The sequence below is a fragment of the Panicum hallii genome, chromosome 2 (assembly GCF_002211085.1).
Source record: "Panicum hallii strain FIL2 chromosome 2, PHallii_v3.1, whole genome shotgun sequence".
NCBI lineage: Eukaryota > Viridiplantae > Streptophyta > Magnoliopsida > Poales > Poaceae > Panicum > Panicum hallii.
In genome coordinates, this window is record NC_038043.1 from 57,516,000 (window position 1) to 57,543,816 (window position 27,817).

A 27,817-nucleotide genomic window follows, 5' to 3' on the forward strand; every position below is an offset into this window, starting at 1 on the left:
CACCAATTTATTACTTATGTGCTTCGTGCCTTAGTCATCTATTAAGTTAAGAACAATAATCCTCCTCACTTATCTATTAACCAAATAAAATTTAAGATAGAAGTAGGAGAAACGCGGGAAAGAAAAATCGTCGATATTTTATCAACCATGTAAATACAAAACTTAATACAAATATCTGATTATATCATGCCTAGAGTATATTAAACTTATTTTTTCACATAGTTTCGAATTCGTTTGCTGGGCCATTATTTTAGGGAAGATATATAATATTCTCCTATAATAGCAGCGGGATACTAGTCTAGTCTAATTTACAGTAAGATTTAAAAATATATTTGTAGAATCAAATTTTAAGTGCAGATAAGCAAAATCAACATATAAAATAGTTGGAATTATATAAATCTCCCAAGAAAAATTGATAATGTTCCTACGTACACAGTTAAATGCACTAAATTAAATATTAAGATATGAATTAGATAACTAGATTTTTATTTTACATCACGACATCTAGTATAATGGGTTCGATGAAACCACTAACTTTATGATGAACGATTGGATTTGATATTTCTAAAAGATGTATAATTTGATCTTAGATGGTACTATACGATTTTACCTTATTACTCGTTGTAAAAGAGTTATAATTGACGGCCATTATCTTTTACCGTACTTTCTTTTTCATGTAACAATTTATATAAATTAAGAAGGTGATTGGCTATACATGCATTATATTTGGAACGCTTTTCTATTATTATCCGTAAAGTTGAATGCCCAGGCTTGAGGACATTCCCGGTTAGCTTCTGGCAGCAAGAACAAGATTAGAACTCGAGGGTTTTGGAAGGGTTTGGTAGCTTCGTTCCCTCGCCCTCCTCCCTTTCTTTCTTCCTCCCCAAACCAAAACACCGCAGAGCAAGGCAAAATAATCCGCAACTTCTCACTGCTGCCCATCGGAAACCCTACCGAATCAACATGCTGCGCGCGGCGGCGGCTGCCGCCGCCATCTTCCCGGCGCGGTTCGCCGCCGCACCGGCCGTGGCGGCGGCGGAGGACCTCAGGTCCCCGCTGCTCAGGGTCCTGGGGACGCTGAGGGGCGGCCGCAGCTCGGTGCTGCTGGGGAGGAGGGCGCGATTCTGCTCCAACTCAAGCGACACCGAGGCGGCGGCGGCAGCAGAGGCGGAGGCGAAGGCCGAAGATGCGACCGTTGCGGAGGGGGAGGCGGACGGCAAGGCGTCCTCCGCCATCGTGCCCACCAACCCTCAGATCGAGGACTGCCTCTCGGTAAGCGCCCTGTTTGTCTGGATTAGGTCCACTTGCTTAGTTGCTTGCACCAGCCATTCGCCTGGAAATGTGGAATCAGCAGTACGCTATTACCAGATTGTATTTTGGTGCAGCTTCAGTAGTGTGCACGACTCGATATCAGGTCCGTTACTCAATTTGAGCATGCAGAAACTCCGGATTATAATTTTGTGCTAAAATTTACAGTACAGCTTGAATGCATCGGGATAAATGCAGTCTTCGTTTCATGTATTTTTCTAGTCTTTGTTTCATGAGGGAATGATGAATTGTGAATATATTCATGACTTCATCTTAGCTCGATATTGAACTTCAAAGAGGTAGTACAAAAATCTTTTAAGCGAACAGTTGATGTGTGTTTAGATCTAATGATGTGATTCTGCCAGTTATAACCCTCTGTCGCTGTCATGCTCATTTGTTCAAATAGGTTGTAGCATTACCTCTTCCACATCGACCACTCTTTCCTGGATTTTACATGCCAATCTATGTAAAGGTATGTTGCTCTACCTGGAGTTTGTGAAATGAATTTCATATCTTTCTTAATGCATAACTTCATCTTTTCCCTTCAAAGTGATGTGGTCTTCCTCCTCTTTGAAAATACCTCAGGACCAAAAGCTCTTGCAAGCCCTAATAGAAAATCGCAAAAGATCAGCTTCGTATGCTGGTGCCTTTCTTGTGAAAGATGAAGAAGGCACTGACCCTAATATTGTGACTGGTTCAGATTCAGAGAAAAGCATTGATGATCTGAAAGGGAAAGATTTGCTTAAGCGTCTTCATGAAGTTGGGACGCTTGCTCAGGTAATTTGACTGTTTTTAAAATACCCCCATCAAAGAATTGCGTTTCCCTAGTCTTGTAAAATGTGATCTGTAATTAGTTTCCATTTTTTTTTCTAGATTACAAGCATTCAAGGGGATCAGGTAGTGCTACTTGGTCACAGGCGTTTACGGATAACTGAGATGGTGAGATACTTCAGATTGCATGCCAGTTAACTCATGTGGGTATAAGTTATTTTGTTTTCACCAATATGCCAAAAATTGTAGGTTGAAGAGGATCCACTAACAGTTAAAGTTGACCATCTAAAGGTACTTCTGTTCATCTGTGCTAATGCTTGCTTCTGTATTTCATACTATTGTGTGCTGTACTGCTATTTGTGGTAAATTACCACATTTTTTTTAAACATGATTTCTCCACGAGTCCAATGTAGGACTTTTTTTTCTCTTAACAAACCCAGTGTAAGATTTCGATGTTTTCTTTGGAATATACTTTGCAATGTCTTATTTAAGTTGCGCTTTGCAGGAAAAGCCCTACAACAAGGATGATGATGTTATAAAAGCTACTTCATTCGAAGTTATATCAACTTTACGGGAAGTTCTAAGGACAAGTTCCCTTTGGAAGGATCACGTGCAAACCTACACACAGGTCTGACAGCTTTTTTTCCCTTCTATGCATTTTTTTATCATTTGCTTGAAGGTTGGAATTGTTGCAACATGAGATGATTTTTCAAACTTGTTGCAATTGGTGATTTGTTTTTGTGCATTGTAGAATGATCCAGTATTAGGCTGTGTGCATAGTATAACCATATTTTGTTTCTGATAATGGATCATAGACAGGGTATTAAAGTACCATGCTGAACACTGGAATGACTATTAGAGGTAGATTCTCTTGCCTGCCTGTTACATGTACCCTACCAGTAAAGCCAAATTGCCATTAAAATAGAGCCAGCGTCAGTGTCCATGTTAGAGTTTCCACAGAAATCCCCGATCATACAACCAATATGTTTGTTTAGTTTCCTTGATGATATGCATTTCTATTTTGCTGGATGCCATTGGATTTTGTGTTAATAACAACTGTAAATTTTGAACTCCATTGCTCTGTTTCAGCACATTGGTGATTTTAACTACCCAAGGTTAGCAGATTTTGGTGCTGCTATCTCTGGTGCCAACAAGTTGCTTTGCCAGGAGGTGCTCGAGGAATTAGATGTAAGAAACTTTGCTTAAACTCCCCTCTTTTTAAATGTTTCCTTGTGTGCTTTGTCCACCCAGGGCCATCGGCCTTTCTAAATCACTTGTCATAAACTTTGGAAATATCAATTCAACATTGTCGTAAAATTTAGCAGAAGATTATTGTGTTCCAAACCAACCTAAAGAGCATGAGAAGTGTTGCAGAAAATGAATTTGGGAATACAACAGTCATCTATATTGTCTTGGAAGATCACATTCTTTCTGAATGCATTATATCTTCTTAAGTATACACGAGAGTTCGGAATCACTCATCTGTTGCTGGAATTTGAATATCTACTTTATCCATCTTTTATTTTTTGGGTGGTTCTCTGATCCATCTTTTACGTATCTGGAACAGGTATATAAACGTTTGAAGTTGACTCTGGAGTTAGTAAAAAAGGAAATGGAGATTAGTAAGTTGCAGGTAATTCATTTTCTTATCCTCCAGTCTTTGCTATCATGTTTTGTCCAATCTTCTTGATATTTAATATCCTTCTGTTTCAGCAATCCATAGCAAAAGCAATAGAAGAAAAGATTAGTGGAGATCAGCGACGTTACTTATTGAACGAGCAACTTAAGGCGATCAAGAAGGTACCTACATTAGTTTCTGCCGCTCCTATCCGGCTACCTATGCTCCTTACATTTGATGGTCAAAATTAATACAATAGTAGAATCTGTCCATGCTGGTTTTTTTTAATGAAAAGCCTGGTGCCCAATAATACCTTACTCTGCTTATGTCATGTATACAGGAGCTGGGTTTAGAGACTGATGACAAAACAGCATTGTCTGGTATGTTTTCGGACTATGATACTTATGAGCTTTGGCTATGCTTTTATCAGCAATATAGCTACACGATTGCCATGGACTATTCAAATTGACTTATTGTTTATGCAACAACAAACAACAACAACAACTTAGCCTTTTGTCCCAAGCAAGTTGGGGTAGGCTAGAGATGAAACCCACAGAAAACAAGAATAAGAAACACAAAAAGTACACAAGCCAAAGGAAGGGTTAGGGGTTAAACAAAAAATAACAAAGGTCACGGTTCAGGTACATTAATTGCTAATCTCCAAGCGCTCCTATCCATAGCTAATTCCTTAGCGATATTCCACTTCTTAAGGTCTCTCTTAACCGTCTCGTCCCAAGTTAGTCTAGGTCTACCTCTACCTCTCTTTACATTATCGCCCCGCTTTAGAACTCCATTACGCACCGGCGCCTCGGGAGGCCTCCGTTGTACATGTCCAAACCATCTCAACCGATGTTGAATCAACTTCTCATCGATAGGTGCCACCCCGACCCTATCTCGAATCTCTTCGTTCCGGATTCTATCCCTTCTTGTATGCCCGCAGAACCAACGCAGCATACGCATCTCTGCTACACTCAGTTGCTGGACATGTCGCCTTTTTGTAGGCCAACATTCAGCACCGTATAGCATCGCTGGGCGAATCGCCGTCCTATAGAACTTACCTTTTAGCCTCTGTGGCACCTTCTTGTCACAGAGGACGCCCGAAGCCTGCCGCCACTTCAACCACCCGGCTGAAATTCTATGTCTAACATCTTCATCAATGTCTCCATCTTTCTGAAGCATTGATCCTAGATACCGGAAAGTATCCTTCTTGGCCACCACTTGACCTTCGAGGCTAACGTCCCCATCCTCATGCCTAGTCGGGCTAAAGTCGCACATCATATACTCGGTCTTGGTCCTACTCAGTCTGAACCCCCTCGACTCTAACGTGTGTCTCCACAGCTCTAACTTCATATTAACCCCTACCCTACTCTCATCAACTAGCACCACATCATCAGCAAACAGCATACACCAAGGGATATCACCCTGTATGTCCCTTGTGACCTCATCCATCACCAAAGCAAATAGATAAGGGCTCAATGCTGACCCCTGATGTAGTCCTATTTTAATTGGAAAGTCACTGGTATCGCCATCACATGTTCGAACACAAGTCATCGCATCCTTGTACATATCCTTGATGAGGGTAATATACTTAGTTGGAACTTTGTGTTTTTCCAAGGCCCACCACATGACGTCTCTCGGTACTTTATCATACGCCTTCTCTAGGTCAATAAAGACCATGTGTAAGTCCTTCTTCTCCTCTCTATATCTCTCCATCAACTGTCGTACTAAGAAAATTGCCTCCATGGTCGACCTCCCAGGCATGAACCCAAACTGGTTTTGGGTCACCCTTGTCAATCCTCTTAGGCGATGCTCGATAACCCTCTCCCAAAGTTTCATCGTATGGCTCATCAGCTTAATCCCCCGGTAGTTAGTACAACTTTGAACATCTCCCTTATTCTTGAAGATCGGTACTAATATACTTCTCCTCCATTCCTCCGGCATCTTGTTTGACTGGAAAATTAGGTTAAAAAGCTTAGTTAACCATACTACCGCCCTCTCGCCCAGGCATCTCCACACCTCAATAGGGATGCCATCGGGACCCATCGCTTTACCTCCCTTCATCCTCTTCAAAGCCTCCCCGATCTCTGCCTCCTGAATCCTCCTCACAAAGCATCTGTTGGTATCATCAAATGAGTCGTCCAACTCGAAGGTAGGACCCTCATTTTCCCCATTAAACAACTTGTCGAAGTATTCTCGCCATCTGTCCTTGATCTCCTCATCCTTCACCAGAAGTCGACTTGTCCCATCCTTGATGCATTTGATTTGGTTTATGTCCCTTGTCTTCCTCTCGCGGGTCCTAGCTATCCTATAAATGTCCTTCTCTCCTTCCTTCGTACCTAGCCGTTGATACAGGTCATCAAAAGCCTGACCTTTCGCTACACTTACAGCTCGCTTTGCAGACCTTTTCGCTAATCTATATCCCTCGATGTTGGTTGCGCTCTTGTCGAGGTGAAGGCGTTTGAAACACTCCTTCTTCTCCTTAATAGCCCTTTGCACCTCGTCATTCCACCACCAAGTCTCTTTCACTTCCTGCTTGCCTCCCCTACTCACACCAAACACTTCTGAGGCCACCTTCCGAACACATTGTCGCCATCTTTAGCCACATATCATCTACATCTGCTCCTTCTTCTCAAGGCCCCTCGCTTAGCATCCTCTCCTTAAACGTCTGAGCCTCTTCCCCTCTAAGCTTCCACCACTTCGTTCTCGCAATCTTGGCACGTTTGTCCCGGTGGGCACGTACCCGAAAACGAAAATCCGCCACCACAAGCTTGTGTTGGGGGACAACACACTCCCCAAGTATCACCTTACAATCTAAGCAGGCACGTCTATCCTCTCTCCTAGCAAGGATAAAATCGATTTGGCTCGAGTATTGTCCACTATGGAAGGTCACTAGATGGGACTCCCTCTTTCTAAAGAGGGTATTCGCTAACAGCAGGTCGTAGGCCAACGCAAAATTCAAAACATCCTCCCCCCCTCGTTCCTACTACCATACCCGAAACCCCCGTGTACTCGCTCATATCCTACATTAGTCGCACCCACATGGCCATTGAGGTCTCCTCCTATGAAGAGCTTCTCACTGATAGGCACGGTACTAACCATGCTATCAAGGTCTTCCCAGAACTGACTCTTGGAGCTCTCACTAAGACCTACCTGGGGGGCATAGGCACTGATCACATTCAGAGCCAAATCTCCAATAACCAACCGCACTAGGATAATCCGGTCGCCTTGCCTCCTAACATCTACAACTCCATCCTTAAGGCTCTTATCGATCAAGATGCCTACACCATTCCTACCCGAGGTTGTCCCCGTGTACCAAAGCTTGAAGCCAGAACCCTCCACTTCTTTCGCCTTCTGGCCCTTCCATTTAGTCTCCTGCACGCATAGAATATTTACACGCCTCCTAATTGCTACATCGACTAGCTCTCTTAACTTACCTGTTAGAGACCCTACGTTCCAACTACCTAGACGAATCCTAGTTGGCTCGGCTAGCTTCCTTACCCTTCGCACCCGTCGAGAGAAATGCGAAGACCCTTGCTCATTTTTCACTACACCCGGGCGCAGATGTAGCGCGCCACAGAGGCTGCGACGACCCGACCCTTGCTCACTTATCATCGTACCCGGATCACGATACGACGCGCCCCTAAGGGGAAGACGACCCGGCCCTTGCCCATTTAACACCACACCCGGGTTCCGATGTAGCGCGTCGCTAAGAGGGTTACGCCCCAACGAATTTCTTATGGGTTTCATTTCCATTAGAGTGGCTGACTTATTGTTTATGCGTTGCAGCAAAATTTAGGGAACGTATAGAATCAAAGAAGGACAAGTGTCCTCCTCATGTTCTTCAAGTCATTGAAGAAGAGCTTACCAAGCTGCAACTTTTGGAAGCCAGTTCTAGTGAGTTCAATGTAACTCGTAATTATTTGGACTGGCTGACAGTATTGCCATGGGGAAATTATAGGTTTGTATTTATCTGCCTTTCCTTGAGGAGAAATCTGTTGTATGCTTGTGCCTCATTAGTGTTTATCCTTCTGTTGCAGTGATGAAAACTTCGATGTCCACCATGCTCAGAAAATTCTCGATGAAGACCATTATGGTTTGAGTGATGTAAAAGAGAGAATACTGGAATTCATAGCAGTTGGGAAGTTAAGAGGGACTTCACAAGGTTTGATACATAGTCATCATTTTCTGATTTTTCTGTGTATTGAGCTTGTAGAGAAGTTTAAGTATTGTTCCATTTGCATTAATGCATCCTCAACTGTGTCATAATGAAAAAAAAATGGTGGAGTTTTCATAGTTCTGTTTCATTCAGCATAACTGTTATGTGCTTATATTGGCACTGTTCGCGTTAGTAGTGCTCCATCGATCCCAAATTGTAAGGTGTTTTAGTTTTGTCCCAAGCCAAGCTTGTCTACCTTTGACCAAATTTATTGAAAAATTGCATCTACATCTACCATGAAATATGTCTTGATCGTGCATTTATTTGGAATTGTAGATTGTAATATATTTTTTCTATAAACTTGATCAAAGTTAGAGAAGCTTCACTTAGGACAAAACTGAAGTCCCTTACATTTTGGAATGGAGGAAGTAGTCACATGTTGACTTGGCTTAGATTTATTGGCATACTTCTTAGTCTACTTTAGAGTCTAGAAGCGTGCGGCCCCTGGTTCGGGTGGGGAGGGAGGGAGAGGGAGAGTGAGGGATTTCCCTTCTATTTTTGCCTGAACCATAAAGGGTACAGGAGGGAAGGGGATTTATAGAGGAGGCTTGACTTGGCTCTCAACATAACCTGTTGTTGAGATCTTATAAACATGATCCTCTGCTTGCTTGCCTAACAAATAGACCTATTGGGATACTTCTTAATCTAATTAATTACTGTAGAACTGTGAGGCCTTTGGCCCCTCCTCTCCCCTCCCTCTTGCTGCACGGACTAGGGCTGGGCTAGGCGGCCCATGGTCGTCTGGGCTGTAACAGTAACACACCATGCTCGCTAAATTTGATTTCTTGTTCCTCACTGCCCATCTGTAGTTATTCTAACTATAACTCTGTTCCTCTTTTACAACAGGCAAGATCATATGTCTTTCTGGCCCGCCTGGAGTTGGTAAAACCAGTATTGGTCGTTCAATTGCACGTGCACTAAACCGACAGTTCTATAGGTTTTCTGTTGGAGGTTTGGCTGATGTGGCAGAAATCAAGGTATACATCAAATATTCCTGATGTTTCTAGTACAGATGCATTTGTTTTATCTTCTACAAACCCAGTGGTTGTATAAGTAACTTGTCAACAATCTTAGGGCCATCGACGGACGTATGTTGGTGCAATGCCAGGGAAGATGGTGCAATGTCTTAAATCAGTCGGGACAGCAAATCCTCTAGTGTTGATAGATGAGATTGACAAGGTACTCCTAACTACTGTTTATGGTCCATTTGGTCTTATTTTGCTTGAAATGCTAAAGAGCTTGCATTCATTATACTTGCATAATGGCCTGTGATAAACATTGACACAGGATGCACTTTCCACAGTTATTTTGTTGGCCAATGTGATGACTCTGTGCATGCTTCATGAATGCTAATTGGTTACTTGTTTGGCTGTCAGCTTGGGAGGGGGCATTCTGGCGATCCAGCTAGTGCATTGTTGGAACTTCTCGATCCTGAGCAGAATGTTAATTTCTTAGATCACTACCTCGATGTTCCTATTGACCTATCTAAGGTTAGTTCCTTGTTCCCTTTTGAATTTTTGCCTGTTTGACTGTATGTGTGTGGTTGGTTGGTTTCACAATTTAACCTTTTGCCGTGTTAATTTTTTTTTAAAAAAATTGAGGTGAGAATTTTTTTTTGAAGCATATACAACAAAGCTTAGTATTAACAGATTGATAGTTGCCATCACCATTTCGTAATCTTGCATTGTCTTTGCGCTTGTTACAATCATTAGGTATGCACATTGTTGGTTATTGTGCTATCACATCAATGGTGCTACGTGGTAGTGTACTACAGTAAGTTGTGATCAACAAATCTACATTCTTAGTATTATGTTCCATTCTATATGATGAGATCTGTAACAGTAGGATGGTCTTCGATTAGTTTGAATGCATGGCTTTCACACTATGTCTGCCTTTCCAATCTTCTATTATTGCTATTTTGGAGTGTGTTCAGTTATGCTTGACTATTTTTTGCTATTTTCCGTTTGTAATATTCTTCTCATCTTCTATAATTTTGTTTATGAAAATTAGGTTCTGTTCGTTTGCACAGCAAACGTTATAGAGATGATACCAAATCCATTGCTGGATAGGATGGAGATCATTGCAATAGCTGGATATATAACTGATGAGAAGATGCATATTGCTCGGGACTATCTTGAGAAGAATACAAGAGAGGCTTGTGGCATTAAGCCTGAACAGGTATCCACCCCTCTTATAATCTTCCTGTCATTCAATATTATATACATGAGAAAGAATCATTAATTCATAGAACATTCGTTTCTAAAAGGAACCTTGGAATTGCTTCCGTAAATAACAAACCAAACAACATAAAAGGAAGGGAAAATTTGTTGTAAACTCGATTAAGAAAAACAAATGCCAACATGCTATAAACTTGATGTTCGTATAATATCCATATGCTTGCACCACGTAACCTATATAATATAGTTTCATCAGCCATATGTGAAGTGTCCCAATAACTCATTAGTTCTGGTTCCGCTTTATTATCAATATATTGACTTAACGGTTCAGCCACAAACATGTACAGGTTGAAGTTACAGATGCTGCTCTTCTTGCCCTTATAGAAAATTATTGCCGAGAAGCTGGAGTGCGGAACCTTCAAAAGCAGATTGAGAAAATTTACCGTAAGGTGCACAACATAAAATTCCACATACTTATCTGACAGTTATTTTTACCTTTTATCAAGAACTGAAAGGTGAACTGCTCTACAAAAGAAAGGAGAGCTACAATCCTGTCTCGTTTGAATTATCTGGTAGTATTTTCCAGTGTGTTTGCTACTACTATTGTGCATTGGTATTTGCTAGCAATGGTAAATTTAAAATGAAAGTTGTGACATCATCTTGAGTTTTGATGCACCTAACATTATTTTCTGTCTGCATTCCTCGGCACACTGGAATTGTGGATAAATGTATTGCATATTCCCTCTGACCAAGAAAAAAAATGTATACATTGGCTGTTTTTTTTTTTGGAGATGACATTGGCTGATTTTTGGTAATGGATATGCAATCTCAAGTTATTTGTATGAAAGGTTACTGCTAGTTTTAGAGTCTATGCCCGCGCCCATATCCTTTGCTCGCCAATTTGGTCATACTCTGACCTTTTAAATACCTTACAAACTTTTTTACATTGGCAGATAGCTCTGCAGCTTGTTCGTCAAGGGGTATCAAATGAGCCAAAAGACCAGGAGGCTCTCAGTGTCACAGCAAATGAGGAAATTAGTAGTAGTGATGGTGCTGCAGCAAAAGATGAGATTTTGAAGGATTCTGCCGTGGAAGATGCTTCTGTCACCAACAATATTGTAAATCCTGCCTCTGAGGAAGCTAATGAAGTAAATTTAGCTAACGAAGCAGTAGTTCATGAAGTGCATACGACTGAAGCACCCAAAGAAGACAATGTATCTGAGGTAATGTTATATTCTTTAGTTTTATGTTTTCTTCAAACAAAATATTGATGCTTATCTTGGTACTGCCATGTTCCCTGTTAATGTGCCAAATGGGTCCTCTGTGGTATCTGTTCCGCTGGCTGTGACACTGCTTATGTGTATGGCAGCTGGGTATCGCATGTTTGTCAAATATAAATTTGTTGGGTACTGGGCAGCACCGTTTCCCGTGTGTATGCATTGTTTTGCTCTGAAAACCATGAATGTGATTGCTAGCTCACTTAACTAACCTATACGATAATCTATATTGCTCTGGACTCAGGAGAGTGTGAAACAATATTATATTACAATGTTATGTGTCACCTTGTAAGAAAGTTACTGATCCCTGTATTCTGTAGGGCAAGGACACAGATGGAGCAAAAGAATGTGCAGCAGACAAGACAATTGAGAAGGTTGTGGTTGATTCATCAAACCTTGGTGATTTTGTTGGGAAGCCTGTGTTCCAGGCTGAGCGTATATATGAACAGACTCCTGTTGGAGTGGTGATGGGTTTAGCTTGGACTGCTATGGGCGGTTCTACTTTGTACATCGAAACAACAAAAGTGGAGGAAGGGGAAGGGAAAGGTGCCCTTGTGCTGACAGGACAGCTTGGAGATGTTATGAAAGAGAGTGCTCAGATTGCCCAAACAGTTGGCAGGGCTATATTACTGGAGAAAGACCCAGATAATCAATTTTTTGCGAACTCGAAGCTGCACTTGCATGTTCCTGCAGGGGCCACCCCTAAGGATGGCCCAAGTGCTGGATGCACCATGATAACATCAATGCTGTCCTTAGCCATGGGAAAGCCTGTCAAGAAGGACCTCGCAATGACGGGTGAAGTAACATTAACTGGGAGAATCCTCCCAATCGGTGGGGTATGTTTTGTCTGTATTCCCTACTCAAGCTTGGCTTTACATTTTTTTTCCCTGTATAACCAGCCAGCCAATGTCCTTGTATATGAAACAAGGAAATATCACTTATTTGCAGAAAAATGTCTCTGTCAGGTAAAAGAGAAGACCATTGCTGCAAGGAGAAGTGCAATCAAGACACTCATATTTCCATCCGCTAATAAAAGGGACTTTGATGAACTTGCTTCTAATGTGAAGGAAGGTCTCGAAGTTCATTTTGTTGACACATACAGTGAAATATATGATTTAGCTTTCCAGAGTGACTCCGGGACAGAAACAAGCTAGCAGATGAAGATCATGGACCAAAGACGTCAGCAGGCAGAGCATTGTAACCAAGAGTGGAGTTAATTGACATGATGACAATTTTATTTTTGCCCCATAAGACATTCAATTTAAGAAATTTTGGCTAGGTGGTTGTAGTGAGGTAGCTCAGTCAGGTGGTATTATGAATAAAGAAAAGAAAGCAGTGTAAACCAATATATCCAAAAGCACAAGGGATGCACGAGGAGTTGTTATTTATTTAATTTATTTTGTTTTTGGTGCGGGAGTTGTCATTCCTTTGATACGGTAACAGTTCTGTAAACCATTCGTTTAAGTCCTGCCATTCTGTTGTGGAGGAGAGGGAGGCATGAGATTGCAGTAGGAGCAGAGAGCCAACTGCTTGTATCAATCAATCAATTTATCTATCCTCGGATTCTCTTCGCTGGCAAAAAAGGTAAAATGGCTGGAACGCTTGCCTGCTTCACGGCAAAGCCCTAAATTTCGCATTGCAAAAGTGTAATATTTGATTTGAATTTGTATCCCTTTGAACATTCGATTTGCATTTACCCTTCGTATTCTTTCATGTAAGAAGCGAGGGGTGCGTCCCCGGCTGATGCATATCAACATATTCTTTGTTCCCGTCCCTTGTGCGATGGTGCTTCTTCAGGCACCGTCTCGTCCTTGCTCCGATGGAAGAAGAAGAGTGTTTCTGGCAACCATGGAGGATTCGAAGGACTTGCTTGTAAATTTATCTTTGTCAAGGGTCTGTATCCTTCTAGTAGGTGCCTGCATTTGGATTTATCCATGTATGTTTTACTTAAAGTTTATTACAATTATAAAAAAGAAAAACATTCTCCAATCTCCCCACATGATCTTCCAGAAGTCCCGCATAAATTAATTAATAAGGCTACCTCTGCATGGACACGTGATGTTGCTTTTGCTAGTGCTAATGAAGAAGATGGCAACGGCAACCACGCAGTGACAGCAGCAGCTTCTTTTCCTTTCAAAAAGAAAAAAAGAAAGACAGCAGCAGCTTCCGATGTAGCACTTGCAAAGGCAACCTCACCTGATCTCCATCGTGGTGCACCAGGGCGATGGGGAATTTGTTCTGTTCTGGACTGATCGCTGGTTCAGCAAGACGCGGACAGTCCACAAGCCTTACTAGACAACAAACAGTAGATCAAGGATGTAACCTCACTAGGTTGGCAAATGTCTTATGCACAATACTGACAGCATTACGACTCCAACAACTACAGATGGACTGTAGATTCGGGGCGCTGTGGCACGATCATGCCCTGTGTACAACACATGAACCGTCAGGCCTGGCACGCCCTGCTCGCGATGGCAGAAGCGTACTCGGAAATTGTTGGATCGGGTGACTGCCGTAGGTGAACAATGACTGGGAGCAGCTCTGAAGATCGGAGGAAGTTCCTGCAGATGGCATGGTCGCACATCTTGCGCAGGGCGAAGAGCACGATTCTTAGCGGCGATTCAGTAAGAGCGTCACGCCTACTGGGGCTCAGGGCAACCGTAGAGTAACTGCCGACCATCTTCAGCAGTGCCTGCACAACAATAAGTTCGGGTATGGGTTGTGTAACAAAGACTTGACCAAGTTCTTCCATCAGCATTACGGCCGTCCATCCATTTTTCATAGAACACAAAACTAAGAGCATTTTCTCAACAGTTTTATTGAACTAGAGTTGGATTAGAAGCCAGTCGATGCAGACAATAGAACATGAAAATGAGCAGTAGGCAAGACTTGACAGACCTGAATTGCGCCTTGGGAGACAATGTCTTCACAAAGTATGTCAGAGTTCCTCACTAGATTACTGAGCGCACCTGCAGCATTGCCTTTGGTTTTATCCTCCTCAGGACCAAGAAGTAACGTAGTAAGTTGAGGTATGGACCGCCTTAGTTCTTCATACAGCATGTCATTATGATAAGCAGCATTGCCAACCTGACATGGCAAGAATTAAACAAGTAGCTCAGTCAGTCCGGCTCTCCTCTTGAAACTGGATAAATAAGTTCAACTCTTCTATAGGCATTTTAACAAACTTACAGCAAAACATGCAAACTTCCGTGTGCGTTTGTCAGGATCAGAACATCTGTCAACCACGAGCTGGATCACCTTATTTGTTGCCTGTTACCAGAAAACAGCAAAGTTAATACTACTGGCATACCATTTCAGTCTGCAAAGAAATTAAAAATATATGTATACTTCCTTACAAGTGGACTATAAAAGTAGGAGCTGTGGCGACACATGTTGCCAATGGCACTGCAAGCTTTTGCTCTTATATCAGGATCTTCATTAGACAAGTAGTTCTTCAGAAATCCAACAAGGCCAGCTTTATCAATGGGTGCATAAAAATCCTGGCACAATCACCATATGTCAGTTTGTATATCCAATTCATCATCACAGTATAACATCTTTCCTAGACATCCAAGAAAAGTGCAGAGATGCCAAGAAATGGCAAACCTTTGACATCCGAGCAAGGTCAGAAACAATCATAAGGAAATCAAGCAGAGTTTCCTTTGCAATAGGATCCTCGAGTAATCCTGCTACTCTACTAGGATCTAGAAGGCCTTCTTTAAGAAGCCGCAAAGCAAGTGGTCGGTAACCTGCCATTTTGGCCACAATGGCCAAGGGCCTAGCTAGATCTTCCATGTCAACATAGTCAAGACAGCGAAGCATACATCCAGGAACACCAACCTGAAGAAGAGAGTAAATCATGGAAATGTTCACTGATAAACAAGAAAAAAGTAGAGCCAACTAATCAGACCTCCAGCAGAACTTGAATGTACTGAGGCATGTATTGCTCGATAGTTTTGAGCATTTCCTTGTTCTCGGTACCGATTCGTCCACCAGGCGATGCAACGTTAAGCAGGAAGCCACTATTGATGGATGCAGATGCTGATGGCATGTTCGGAGAACTCTGCACTGCAACAAATGGAAATGCCAAGATATCAACAACTGCGTTTATCAGCTCTCGAACTCCCCTCTTCCCACCACCAAGACCCGTCCAGGCTGCCAATGCCTTGAGGTGTATATCAGACAACAGCTCAGTTAAGAGCTTTAACTGCTCCCTTCTATACAGAATTTCACGGAAAACTCCACCAGGAAGGCATTGAGATAAAGCAGAGAGAGTCCAGACAACTCCCAGAGGAGACAACCCACTGCGATTCATTGAACCACCTTTCCCGTCAGATGTCTCTTTTGAGAAACCATCTGTAAGCAAGCGGATTAGGATCTGTGGGATGCCAACTGAGCAGGCTTGTTCAATGGCCAATGGCCCGCCCCATTTCAATCTCGTCTCTAACATCCCAATACTTCCATCACGGAGTCCAAAAAGATTTAGAAGGCCAGCATTATATCGACAAAGTGCTTCACTTCCATCAGATAGCCACAGCTTCAGCAGCGTGTGCAGTGTTGCCATACGAGGAAACAAAGCAAGGGCGGTTTCACAAAGAGAAGATCTGGTCTGACCTCCGTTTCCAAGAGAAACAAGTGATGAAAGCGCGAGCATTGCAGATGCACAGTGTGGCTGCAGGCAACTCTTGACTGTATCATCAACTGATGAGAGCTGTGCAAGAACTGAGAGCCGGGACCGCTGTTTTTTCTGGGAACTTGTTAGGATAACTGATGCTGAAAACCCCCCCTCTGACTTGAGACATGCAGCTATTGCCGCTAATGCAAGGCAGCAGTGCACTACCAAAGCATAAGGGTTGGATAGCTTGCATTTCTGATTGCTATTCTGCTTAGATTCATTATTAAAATAAGATCCACACAGTGACAATAACGAAAACGTGTCAGACACAATTGTTCCATCTCCACCATATTCTACTGCATCAACATCAGATGGTGAATTCCATGGACGACAAATGATGGCACAGAAAGAAACATTCTGCAGACAGGCCCTTGAGATAAGCTGAAAAACAATTTAGATGCATTAAGAATCAATACAGCAGATGTAAAATCAGTAAGAAAAACACAATATTTCCTAATTTGTGGCAATGGAAAATGAATTGCAGTAATGTGGCATGTGAACTGAAGAGTGTGAAATGTTCAATGTTAGTAATTTGTTCGGTCACCAATTGATCTGTCCAAAGAAATTCTGAAATGGGATTTTTCATAATGTTGCTGCTGACAATGCAACTAACTATAAGTGGCATGCTTTATAACTCTAGGTTGAGGCTATCACAATATTGACCTAAGACCAGGATTCCAACTCCAAGGAGTTACTTCAGCAAGTTACCTGTGCCAATGCTAGCCCTCATGAAATCTAATCGAATCAACTGTTGATTCTATACTTAATTTATTACATATCCAACTGTGAAGGAACAACTTACAGTTTGAATGTATAAGATAAAGATTCTCTATGAACCAAGGTTAGAAAAGGCACTAGGCGCTCTCTAGGTGGTAATCTAGGGGTGCCATTCACATATATATACCTCAAAAAGAAAAAGAAAAACAGGGGACCAGTGGGATTAAAGTTGGATAGAAGGACCTCCAAAGCAGCCCAACCCGAGTCTCAACAGCCCCACCTTACTCCCCGCCTCTGCTGCCACCACGGGCCGACATCCCAGCCTCCTCTTCCTCCTCCGCCTCCGCAGCGTTCCCCACCTCTGACTCCGCCACCACCGCGGGCCAACTCATCCCAGCCTCCAGCGCTGCTGCCTGACATCCCATCCCATCCGCCTTTCACTGCCAAAGCATGGGCGCCGCCTAGGGTACTACTACCTACCCCCTAGGCCCATTGGTACCCCACCACCTAGCGCATAAGCACGCCTAGGCGAGCGCGGAGTAGCGCCTTGTGGAACACTACTCCTAACAGTTCTTGGTGCAAAAGGATGCTCAATCAACCATGCATCCATTTCTAATTTCTGCAATTTAGTTTTAGAGCAAACTAAAACCTGCATTTGTGCAGATATACTTCAACTTTGTGATGGAAAAACACATGATGATATTTCCCCCATGCCAATGCAACGTGATGAATGGATTTCTTTAAAAGAAGTGCACACTTCTATGTTATCTTAACTTTTCACAAGGCCTACAAAAAATATGCACCACCATGGAGAAGAAAGGTGCTGAGTGAAACCGTATAGATTTATAGTCGAACAGCATCTGAGTTACCTGAAGACAAGCATGAATAGCTGATTCTAGACCATTATGCAAGCAGTGGTAAACTGCAACCTGCATTGGTCGTGAGGCCAGAAATGATTTGACAAATATGTTTATTAGATTGGTAGAGTTTGAATCTGCCATTGAACCTTGCTCTTGCATAGAGTGAATTTGTCGCCATGAATTAGCTAAAGGAAATGAAAAATGGTGTGCACTGATGGACATGTCAACAGCATGAGCTAGATACCAAATAGCCTTGCATGCCTCACAAGCAGCAGGTACCATGTTTGTAGAACCTGATATTATGTCTGAACCCGAGGTTATCAGACATTCACATAAGAGCTCCAGCAAATGTGACCTCCTTGCGTGATCAATAATCTTAAGGAGACTTTCATCAACTGCCTTTGTGCCTTCGGATGACATACTTGCTTTCAACCCAGAGATAACCCGAGACAACATCAGAGCAAGGCAGGCAGTTGACTCACGAGAAATTCTTCCAGATGGGTCCACTGTAGAGGTCAGGATCTGCATATCAAAAATCTCATAATCAAAGATAAAGAGGGGGGGGGGGGGGGGGGGCAGTATAGCTGACAATAAAACCTGAAGTGGGTAGCAAAGTGTTACCTGAGAATAAAGCTCATACAGGGAGGACCAGTATCTGTCATAAGAGCTTAAGATAACTTCATCATTTGTATCCAGTAGTTTTCGTGCAATTGGCAGGCACTACCAAAAAAAACATGGTTATATATTGCAAGTTATACCATCCAAGACATCCCTCGCAAAGTAAGAATTACTCTCTTTTCAAAACTGATAATTTCAGAACATACTTGTGTGATATAGATCCTGTTTGTTTCAGCTTCTGCCCGATTTTGAAGGCTCGATTTTGGAAAATCCAAATATCAGATGACTCCCAAAATCGAGAATCCATAATCAGCTGGATTCTCGATTCTCGATTATGGGAGTCATCTGATTTTTGGATTTCTCAAAATCGAGCATTCAAAATCGGCCATAAGCTGAAACAAACAGGGCCATAGTATGTCAAAAGAAGTTGCTTTCAGTTGATTACTACTTTATTGGGGTGTTTCAATATTTTATAGGGAACAAAAACCACTTTCTGACTTCTGAAAGTACCTTCGTTACAAGGCCATAGGCATCTGAAAGCTTCGTTCTGATAATGAGATTTGTAAACTCAAGAAGCATACAGATGTCAATCTTCACCGCATAAGATTGACATGACCCAGCATCAATTAAATTTTTAATAATTCTAAGTGACTGATTTGCTCCATCAATGTTCAGTTCCCTGTAAGAGTTGAACCAAGCATCCACTGAAATTAGAGACTTGGCATGATGAAACCAGGAGGAAGACTTCTGCTGAGTGAATGTTATACATTGTCCACATCCAAATATTCCATCTTATGTCATGCAATTAGACAGCATAAATACTTTATAAATGAGAAATTACCACTGAACTGATATAAAATTAAAAAAAACTTGACCTGGGGGGGTATGACAGCCCCCAGGCATTGACTAAGAGAAGATCTCTCACGCAGGCCAAGAAAACCCCTGAATCCATGCCCCACCCTTACACAGGGGTGCCGTTCCCCGTAACGTAACCCATGTGAGAGCGGGCTGGAGCGGGCCGGGACCACTTTTCCATGTGCTTTGGCGTGTAGGCAGGCGAGGGGATTTTTTTAACCCCAGCCTCAAATTCGCTCCCACCGGAAGTCGAACCCAGGACCTGAGGAGTGCTACTGAGGCCACCTAAACAATCCAGCTAGGCACCCATTCGCAACTGATATAAATTAGTAGAGTGCACACATGAAAAGTGTCAACAAAGGAAACCCTAGACTAGGAAATGACAATAACACCCTTGACTACTATGCCATTAACTACACAATAAAGGATAAACACCATTCTTGAGAAACTATGTGTGTCGTAAGCACCTCAATTTGGGTTAACCATATTCTTTCTTCACATTTTCAGGAGAAAAGAATGCCTGATCAGTTTGTGAGGAATGGAAAAGCTATAAATTTACCTGGGCGAACTTGGAGGATTAGTCAGCCAAGTTTTGATGGGGCTGACAATGGTTGACATTGCTTCTCTGTCTTCAACAATGTTGTTTGCACCTTTTACTTTCTGCGAAGCTTTTTCCAGTTTATCCAAAGCAGTACACTCTGCAATGAAGTATTTAGAAAGAGCACCTAAATTTCCAGGGATGAAACATGCTGTACTAATCAACAACACTACCCCCCAAATACTACTTAAAAGTCACAATTTGAATATTTGTTTGGAGTGGGTGTTCAGTCTGTTTCCCTGGCGCGACTGTAACAGGTTCTGGTATGAAGTGGGTCTGTGGTGTCTTATAAATGTTTCTCTCTTCTTCTTAATGCAATGATATGCAGTTCTCCTTCGCATTCGAGAAAAAAAATTGCTTGGATAATAACTTGCCTGAGGGAGAGCGGCTTTCAGGAACAGCACCAGTAGATGAACCATGATGGTCCTCGGTAGCTTGCATAGCGCCATCTAGTTTTCTGTTGCCTTTTGGTTTATCAGAGGCATTTTCCCTATTGGTAGCAGTAATTGTACCTGCCAAACATTAGATCAGTTCAAGGTATAACACTTGAATAAAAAATGTCAAAGCAACAGGATATAGGCTTGCTATTTAAATTATTTACTTTGTGGGTCAGCTGGGGAAGCCTGGTTCCTTGATGTTTGGATTTCTTCTGTTCTCCGAGTATCTTCTGATCCTTTAACTTGAAAAGGTGCAGTTAGGGTATCCTGGGTTAAAAAAAATGTAAATAATGATCCTTTAGCATGTAATTTTTGTGATATTCTGAGTACTAACTTGCTTAGATACTAGAATTCCTTTATTTATCTTAGTATATAACTGAAGATACTTACAGCTGCTGATGCCATTGAATCATCTTTGACAAATGGGTGCTCTAGTAATGCTGGCCAGGTTAATCTACTTTGAGGCATCTATTCCATCATACACAGTCACACAGCATTAGAAAATAAAATGGGGAATGGATGAACTCACTGGATGTGATGTGGGGAAATATGACATCTATAACCTTGTTTAGTAGACCCTTCAGGAAGCTCTTAAAGTGTGCACTCATGTTATCTGGATATTTAACAGGATCCTGTTGCATTGAGGAAAGCATATAAATCAGTTTTGAGAATAGAAAAAGATCACAAATAATTGAATAAATAACTAAATAAGCATGGTAACCTTGACGATGTGCCGTATAAGTGCATAGACCGAATTTGTATAAAAAGGGGGCTGTCCAACAAACAGTTCATACCTGGTCAACCAAACAGTAAACTTAACTTGATAAGAGTAGATAGACTATCAAACACAAAGCATGCAGATGGCTGCAGGCTGAACTGTGTAACCAAGGCCAGCGATATATTAAGGTCACAAGTGATACAAAAAGAAGGACAATACTTTGAAATCGAGAATGTACTAGCAAGAGAAGATTACAGAATACAGAGTTAACAAGGTCTGAATAGGAAAAACGTGGATGTACATACAAGATAACCCCAAGGGACCACAAATCAGCTGTGTGGTTATATGGCTGTTCTCTCACAAGTTCTGGAGCCATATATAAAGGGGTTCCTGCAGAGTAAAAGCAAGCCTAGTGAAATGAAAGGTTGCCAAAAGGAACTTATGACAATATAGCATATGCCTGAATATAATCTATAAAAAAAAACAGCTCCATTCAAAGGGGACCTCCATATGACAAATTAGAGAGTACAGACCAGCCAGTGTGTTTCGGAAAGTATGAGTTTGGGATCAACTATATCCAGTGAGAAGACCACTCGAAAATTTGAAGGAAACACAGGCAGAGCAGTTGGGGTTCATAAATGAGCTATGTACTGAAATAGTACAGCTTTAAGAGAGATGACGAATACAGCTAAATCACATGACTCCTTTTAAAATTCGTCAATTGCCATTACATTTTGAATATGTTAATATATCAGCCAAGGCAACAGATGGCTTGAGGGACTTGCAAGATCCAGAGATCTGTAGTCGATTATGAAATGAAACATACCAAACAGGCTGCAAGAGCAAGACAGAAAAAAAAAAAAGAATGTCAGCTAGCATGAGAAGATGAAAAATAAATACCTTTTATGGAGCGTAATACAACAGTATTAGCTGACATGGCACGAGCAAAGCCGAAGTCGCAAAGCTGTAAAAGGAAAGAAAGAACAGAATTGTAATTTCAACCATTGTTTGTAGTGGATGAGAATTACAACTAGAACAGTTATTGAACTGAACATTCAAGGCAAGATCATAGCCGCTGGGATGAAAGCTCATTCGAGTAACATGATTTAGTCAACATCGTACCGTAAGAAACTTAACAGGAAACTGAAACACACCAGATGGATTGATAAACTGCATTGAACCATGAAATATAGGATTGTGTGCACTGTATATGTATACAGCTGCATAGATGTAGCAAATAATTGAGAATTTGACAATAGATTAGCGAGAACAACATCTTGGAGATGTGTTAATTTGAAGCATCTACTGTGCAGTGAAGAAAAACTTATGTTAATAATCTAATAAGAACTTCAGCAAATTTGAAAAGGATGATCAGTCACTGTTAAATTATGCATGCCAACATGGATCAGAAATTACCTTTACAACAGATCCTTTCCCAATAAGGATGTTCTGAGGTTTCATATCCCGGTGAATAATACGATTGGAATGCAAGTAATACAATGCTTTTACCTGAAATGAGATGTGTTGATGGAACCATGAAGGCAACCAAAACAAGTCTGGGTTGCTATGGTGCATAAGCAAAGAACACAGAAATAAGAGTGAAGTGCATATATACCAGCTGCTTAGCAATCGCCTGAACTTGTTCCTCTGGAAGGCATTTATCGTCCTCAAGCACTTCAAACAGCTCTCCCTGAGACAAGCATTTTCAGTGAAGTTAGAGGACCTGAATATACTGGAACCAATTAAAGGTGAGAAAGCACATAGCAACCAAACCGAGTTGTTGCGTACCTGAGCAAACTCTGTGACAACGCAAAACTCCTGAGGGGTTTCAAAAGCATCAATCATTTCGATTATGTTCTCGTGTTTGAGTTTCCTTAGGATCTACCAAGTTGTGGATGACAGCAAAAGGTGAGATGGTACAGTGAGATAACCAAAAAAACTCAGTAGCGCCTGGCCAACTGGTGTGTTGTAAACCCTATTGCTGTCTACCGCAGTTGCAAGGGTAAGAGATGTTTTTCTGTGTTTCACAGGCAGATTGCCAAGATTTGAAGTGCATGCAGAAAAAAAAAGACGGCTGTAGTTACCTCAATCTCCTGCCTTAGGTTGTGTAAATCCTTATCGGTCTTGCCATGCTTAAGAATGAACTTCATCGCAACCGTCTGGACCAAAACTCAAAAGAGAAGAAAACAAAGCCTATGAATTATAAAGGCACACAATCCAGTTCATCTACTAACATCAGATTGGGCCCAAATCCAGGGAGAGGGAGGGTGGTGGTCCGAATGAGGCTTACCTGGCGAGTGTACTTGCGCCTGCCCTTGTAAACCTTGCCAAAGGAGCCCTCCCCGACGAGGTCGATGACATGGTAATCCTCTATCCCCATCTCGCAAAACCCTAGGTGCAACCAGACACGAGCAGGGAGAGGAGGCCTCGGCCCTTGCCGGCAAGGTCCCCGACGATTGAGTAGGCGGGGATCTGGTCGCTGGTGTGGAGTGATGGAGGGGCGGCGGCCACCGGCGATGGAGGAGGAGGAGAAGGAGGGGTGTGGAGGCGTCGCAGTCTCGATTTGAGTTGATTTGATTTGGGAATGGGGAATTTGTTTGGGGACTAAACTATTAAATATTTTTCCCGCTCGCTGGGCGGATTTCGAATTGCTGGGGATGGGGGGATCGTCATCGTCATCAGTGTCCGGGTGGGTCGTCGGTTGGTCTTGGGCTCTTGGCCCATCCGTTCTATTGGGCCTTAACGGCTGGCCAGCTGTCGGCCCGGAATGATGATTTTTTTTCTTTTTATTTGGAAAAATGAGACGGAGAAACCGGCCCATGTACGTCCGTGTAGAAACACAAAATATTTACATTGATAAGATTGAGCAATGTTTTATGCATGCAATAAGCATGTAGATGGTCATTACCTTCTCCGATCCGCATGGGGTTCAGAAAATTAAGTCTCAATGACCACGTTTTAGCCTTTAATTATAATATAATATATTACCGATTAGTTTAAATTCAATATCATGTTAAAGGTGAATTGAGTGACTTTGCTTTTGTATCATTTGAGTGCTGACTATACATTGATTTCATTTAATTTCTGATTTGAAGGGGGTCAAGGAAGTCTTGCAATGCAAGCATAGGAATGAATCTACTATCTGACACTGGTAGATGCTGACGATACATGAGTGCCAGCCGTATGTTTGTATCTCTCCTCTACTATCCAATTTCTAAAGCAAACAATGATTCCTTGTTGGTCCGTCAATCGGAATACTGATCGAAATCGAAATCAATCCTAATAGGAACCCGGACAAATTAATCGGAATTCCAAGCAGAACCCGAACAATCAATGCTTCATGCGCAGCACGGTCTGTGTACGGAGGGAAAGAGCGTAAAGTTGGTGGTTTCATGTAGATCCGGATAAAATTTATATTACCATCGTAACGCAAGGGCACTGTGCTTGTGCTAGTATATAATAATATTTAGTTAGCGACAAAATTTTATTCGGATTGTTCTATATATATATTGCCGCAAGGCTCTGCTACTCTTTCTACCAGTGCTCCAAATAAACTCCAACCACCCTTACTGCATGCTCTACATACTGTCGTGGCTAGCCAGGTTCCCTCCCCGGCTTCATCTCTCCCTTCCCTTGGTTGGCTTTGCGTCATCCACCGATCATCTCGCTAGCTTGGCGTTCGGTTCCGAGAACAAATATTTAAACCACCTCTCTATATGTCTTTCTTGTTTAATTACCTTGATGAGCTGCTTCATTTCAATCGAATGTGAATAATTAATCACAGTGCAGGTATGCACACCAAATGGATGCAGCTGCAGAAACTAGCACAGTCAGCAAGCTGCTCAACCAAGTTGTATTGCATTGTGATGAAAGCAAGCCTTTGCGTCCAGCTGAGGATGGATCGCTGAAGACTAGAGCTGAATAATAAAGTAAACTCTTGTACCCGAAGAATTCCCTGGTCATTGGAGGCCTCGTGTTACTGTTTGTTGCAGTGCAAATGGAAAGTCGACATCTGACCCGTCATCCCCGCATTGCCAATGGGCACCGCCGACCGAGCCAGCCATCCTTGACTCGCAAAATTTCATCATCCTCAGCCGTCTGCTCCGCGCTGGTCCGTCCCTGCTCCCTTCACCCTTCTGCTTTGTTGCCACCCGACGCCGCTGCAGTGTCCACCTCCCTTGCTTCCCTCCTTCCTAGAGCTGATGTGGCGAGCCTCCCTAGTCCCTACCACGTGTGCGGCGTGCCCCATTCCGTCGGGCGGCGATGTGGTCGCTTGCGTGGAGTGAGGCAAGCGCGTCGTTAGTGTGCGGCACCGGTCTTCCTCTCCCCTTACCATTTTCCCTTCCTCAGTTCCTCCTCTCCCAACTCAAATCCGGACTGCCGCGAGCCTCCTGGCCTCCGCATTGCACGTCCGATGCTGCTGCACACAAGCTCGCTGCCACTGAGACATGGAGGAGCGCTGCCGACGCGAGATGCAAAGCTGTCGACTCCTCAAGGCCTGCCCGAAGTGCATTGGGCTTTTGAGCTCCATGAGATCGTACCCGTCAGGGCTGGGCAACCTCAGAGGCGAAGTGCCCCGTTGTCAACAACAGACGGCAGCTTCGGAGCTACGCAGACACCACGGAGCATTGGAGCAGCCGAGCAAGTGTAATCTAAGTTCATAGGTTGGTCTACTCTTTGCATCGTACGTGTTTGATGATATGTCTATTTCATGCATACAACATATCTACCTATATAGTTTGAGGGCATCTTTGCTTTTGCGTTTTGCGCAGGTGACATCTTTGTACAAAAACCAATGTGTCGTGTTTTAATTTTGCATTGGATTAGTCAGATCTCATCTGCCGAAATGTTGATTGGGAATATTGGTGGCTCCGTGTGTTTCCATTTCTGACCCATCAATGTATCTTTTCCAAAAGTAGCAAGGTACAGCATTATATTCAGTTGTTTAGATACTATACTATGAAATTTCCGACCATATATATGGAATCTACAATTGTAATGCATATGTTTCCTTTGCATTGCCACAAAAAGAAGAAAAAAATAAAAAACCCTACGACTAAGTCATTTCAAGTAATGTCATTATGAGATGGTTATTTGCATTTACGAGTTTTCAGTTTAGTTGTAGGAAGGCTCTTTTAGTGATTTCAGATTATTTGACGGTATCCACATGTCTTCAGATTATATTCTCTTTGGGGAATTGTCTATCTAAGCATTGGTTTCTCTTAGAGAAAGGGTTTTACTCTTCATTGACACGATTTGTCATTTCTTATGTATGCTCTAGAACCTAGAATTAACAGGTTCTTTGTATTCTTACATTTTCCCCTTTTCGAAATTGATTATAGTGGTAAGATACTTCAAATTGGAGAATGTTCAATGTTCACAAGTTTGAGTGCTTTATCCGATCTATTCAACCTCTGCACTCTTGCCTAGGTTGATTATTCATCTCCTTAATATATGTTTATTCGTTACAAGGAGTTCACTGCTCTGCTCAGTCTGTTTGAAATGAAGCATAATGTTTTCTAAGGTTTGTCAATTGTTGAACCGTCGCTTTTCAAAAGATTACCGGTGCAAGTTCTTAACTTTTAACATCATTTTGTAGTTAGATTAGTATACCAGATTATATAGATTCATATGTGGGGCTCCCATAAATTCACATCATTACACAACTCATATATTGAGCAGATGCTAGCTTGCTATCCGACCTTTTAGGACAATTGTCATGTGCTGATGCGGGTCCAGATTTTAGTGCATAGCTTGCATCCGTTCTTCCCCTACATGTTTTGCTGCTTGAACAAGACCCAATGAATGCACCTTTCATGCTTCTGTGTTTGGTCTTGCATCTGAATATTTCATACTTTATTAATGTAAAGATGAAGTCACCAATATATATACTATATATGTATCCTGTTCATTAGGACTGCCTCCATTTTATTTTTATGCATAACTATACTCTGTTTGCTTGAGTCTAATGCACAGAGATGTGCTTGAAAAGAATTGAGAAGGTGTTCCTTACATTTAATTTGCTTTTTACTTGCGTGAAGCTAATTCCAGTTTCAAATAGACTACTAATTATTTGACAAGGGATAATGTAGCTGTTCCTTTGATTTGTTTTCCCCTCTTTTTGTTTGAGGGGGACAGTGGTTTCCGTGTTATTGGTTGATCTGGGAAACTAATTATTTAGAAAAAAGATGTCTGATTTTTTTCATCATTTGGCATCTGTATGTAATGTGCAAAATTAATATGAATGCGTAACATAAATATGCAAGCAACGCTGCAGCAGATTTAGGTTGTTCTCCCGCCAAAATTCCATTAGTCAGGAATGCATTGAAGCAATAAATTCATCCAACCATAGGTTAGGATTCATTTAGACGGAATGTTCTACAGAAGAAATATTCTTTGTTTTGTCATTTCATTCTACCTTGATTTGGCATTCATTTTGTTGATGTTTTACCGCCAAGCTCACTGAGGGATACCCCCAAGGTGGTAAGGGTAGGGTGTTGCCGAGATCAGAAAGTTGAAGGTGCAAGCATAAGGTTTAGACAGGTTCGGACCGCGATATGCGTAATACCCTACGTTCTGTATGATGGTTTGTATTGTCTTGGATTGGTTATGCTTTGAAAGGGTCACTGGTTGCCCTTATATAGTTTGAGGGGATAAGGTTACAGATATCCTAACTAGATACGATCTTAGGAGTCCTACCTGAGTGCTACTCGGTTAGTTTTCTTCTATTCCAATAAGTCCTACTCGTGTCCGACTAACTTACAACAGATATATGGTATGAGATATGCCCCATTCCTTATTCCAGTATATTGTATGCCATGTTGACGGTGGGTGAGAACTGCCAGCGGAGATTCGTGGAACCCCCGTTTAGACATTCGGCCACGGGCTGAACACGCTGATCCTCTTGGGCAGCATGTATGGTGAGCACAGAGAGATTTTTACCCAGGTTCGAGCCTCCAGAGGATAATAACC

General features: G+C 42.2%; 2 protein-coding genes across 2 annotated transcripts; one reads left to right on the top strand and one right to left on the bottom strand.

The window, feature by feature from the left end:
• The first annotated feature begins 963 nt into the window (after positions 1 to 963).
• Positions 964 to 13,136, top strand: LOC112880666 (lon protease homolog, mitochondrial). Its single transcript, XM_025945399.1, has 20 exons — positions 964 to 1,272; positions 1,715 to 1,780; positions 1,894 to 2,085; positions 2,182 to 2,247; positions 2,329 to 2,370; positions 2,585 to 2,707; positions 3,169 to 3,267; positions 3,647 to 3,712; positions 3,793 to 3,879; positions 4,038 to 4,077; positions 7,484 to 7,655; positions 7,735 to 7,859; positions 8,760 to 8,890; positions 8,988 to 9,092; positions 9,290 to 9,403; positions 9,924 to 10,091; positions 10,438 to 10,539; positions 11,044 to 11,313; positions 11,688 to 12,203; positions 12,333 to 13,136. The coding sequence occupies exons 1-20, from the start codon at positions 964 to 966 to the stop codon at positions 12,519 to 12,521; spliced, it is 2,982 nt and encodes a 993-aa protein (XP_025801184.1). The 3' UTR covers positions 12,522 to 13,136.
• Positions 13,137 to 13,371: 235 nt separating this feature from the next.
• Positions 13,372 to 23,383, bottom strand: LOC112880665 (serine/threonine-protein kinase TIO). The gene is made up of 22 exons (XM_025945398.1): positions 23,136 to 23,383; positions 22,930 to 23,004; positions 22,634 to 22,726; positions 22,461 to 22,535; positions 22,262 to 22,354; positions 21,746 to 21,809; positions 21,151 to 21,235; positions 20,849 to 20,921; positions 20,691 to 20,759; positions 20,518 to 20,595; positions 20,292 to 20,394; positions 20,065 to 20,202; positions 19,652 to 19,790; positions 18,748 to 18,916; positions 18,241 to 18,339; positions 17,629 to 18,141; positions 15,278 to 16,423; positions 14,974 to 15,207; positions 14,724 to 14,867; positions 14,557 to 14,637; positions 14,266 to 14,454; positions 13,372 to 14,059 (listed from the first exon to the last, which is right to left on the bottom strand). Exons 1-22 carry the CDS (start codon positions 23,223 to 23,225, stop codon positions 13,814 to 13,816), a joined length of 3,996 nt encoding a protein of 1,331 aa, XP_025801183.1. The 5' UTR covers positions 23,226 to 23,383; the 3' UTR covers positions 13,372 to 13,813.
• Positions 23,384 to 27,817: the final 4,434 nt, after the last annotated feature.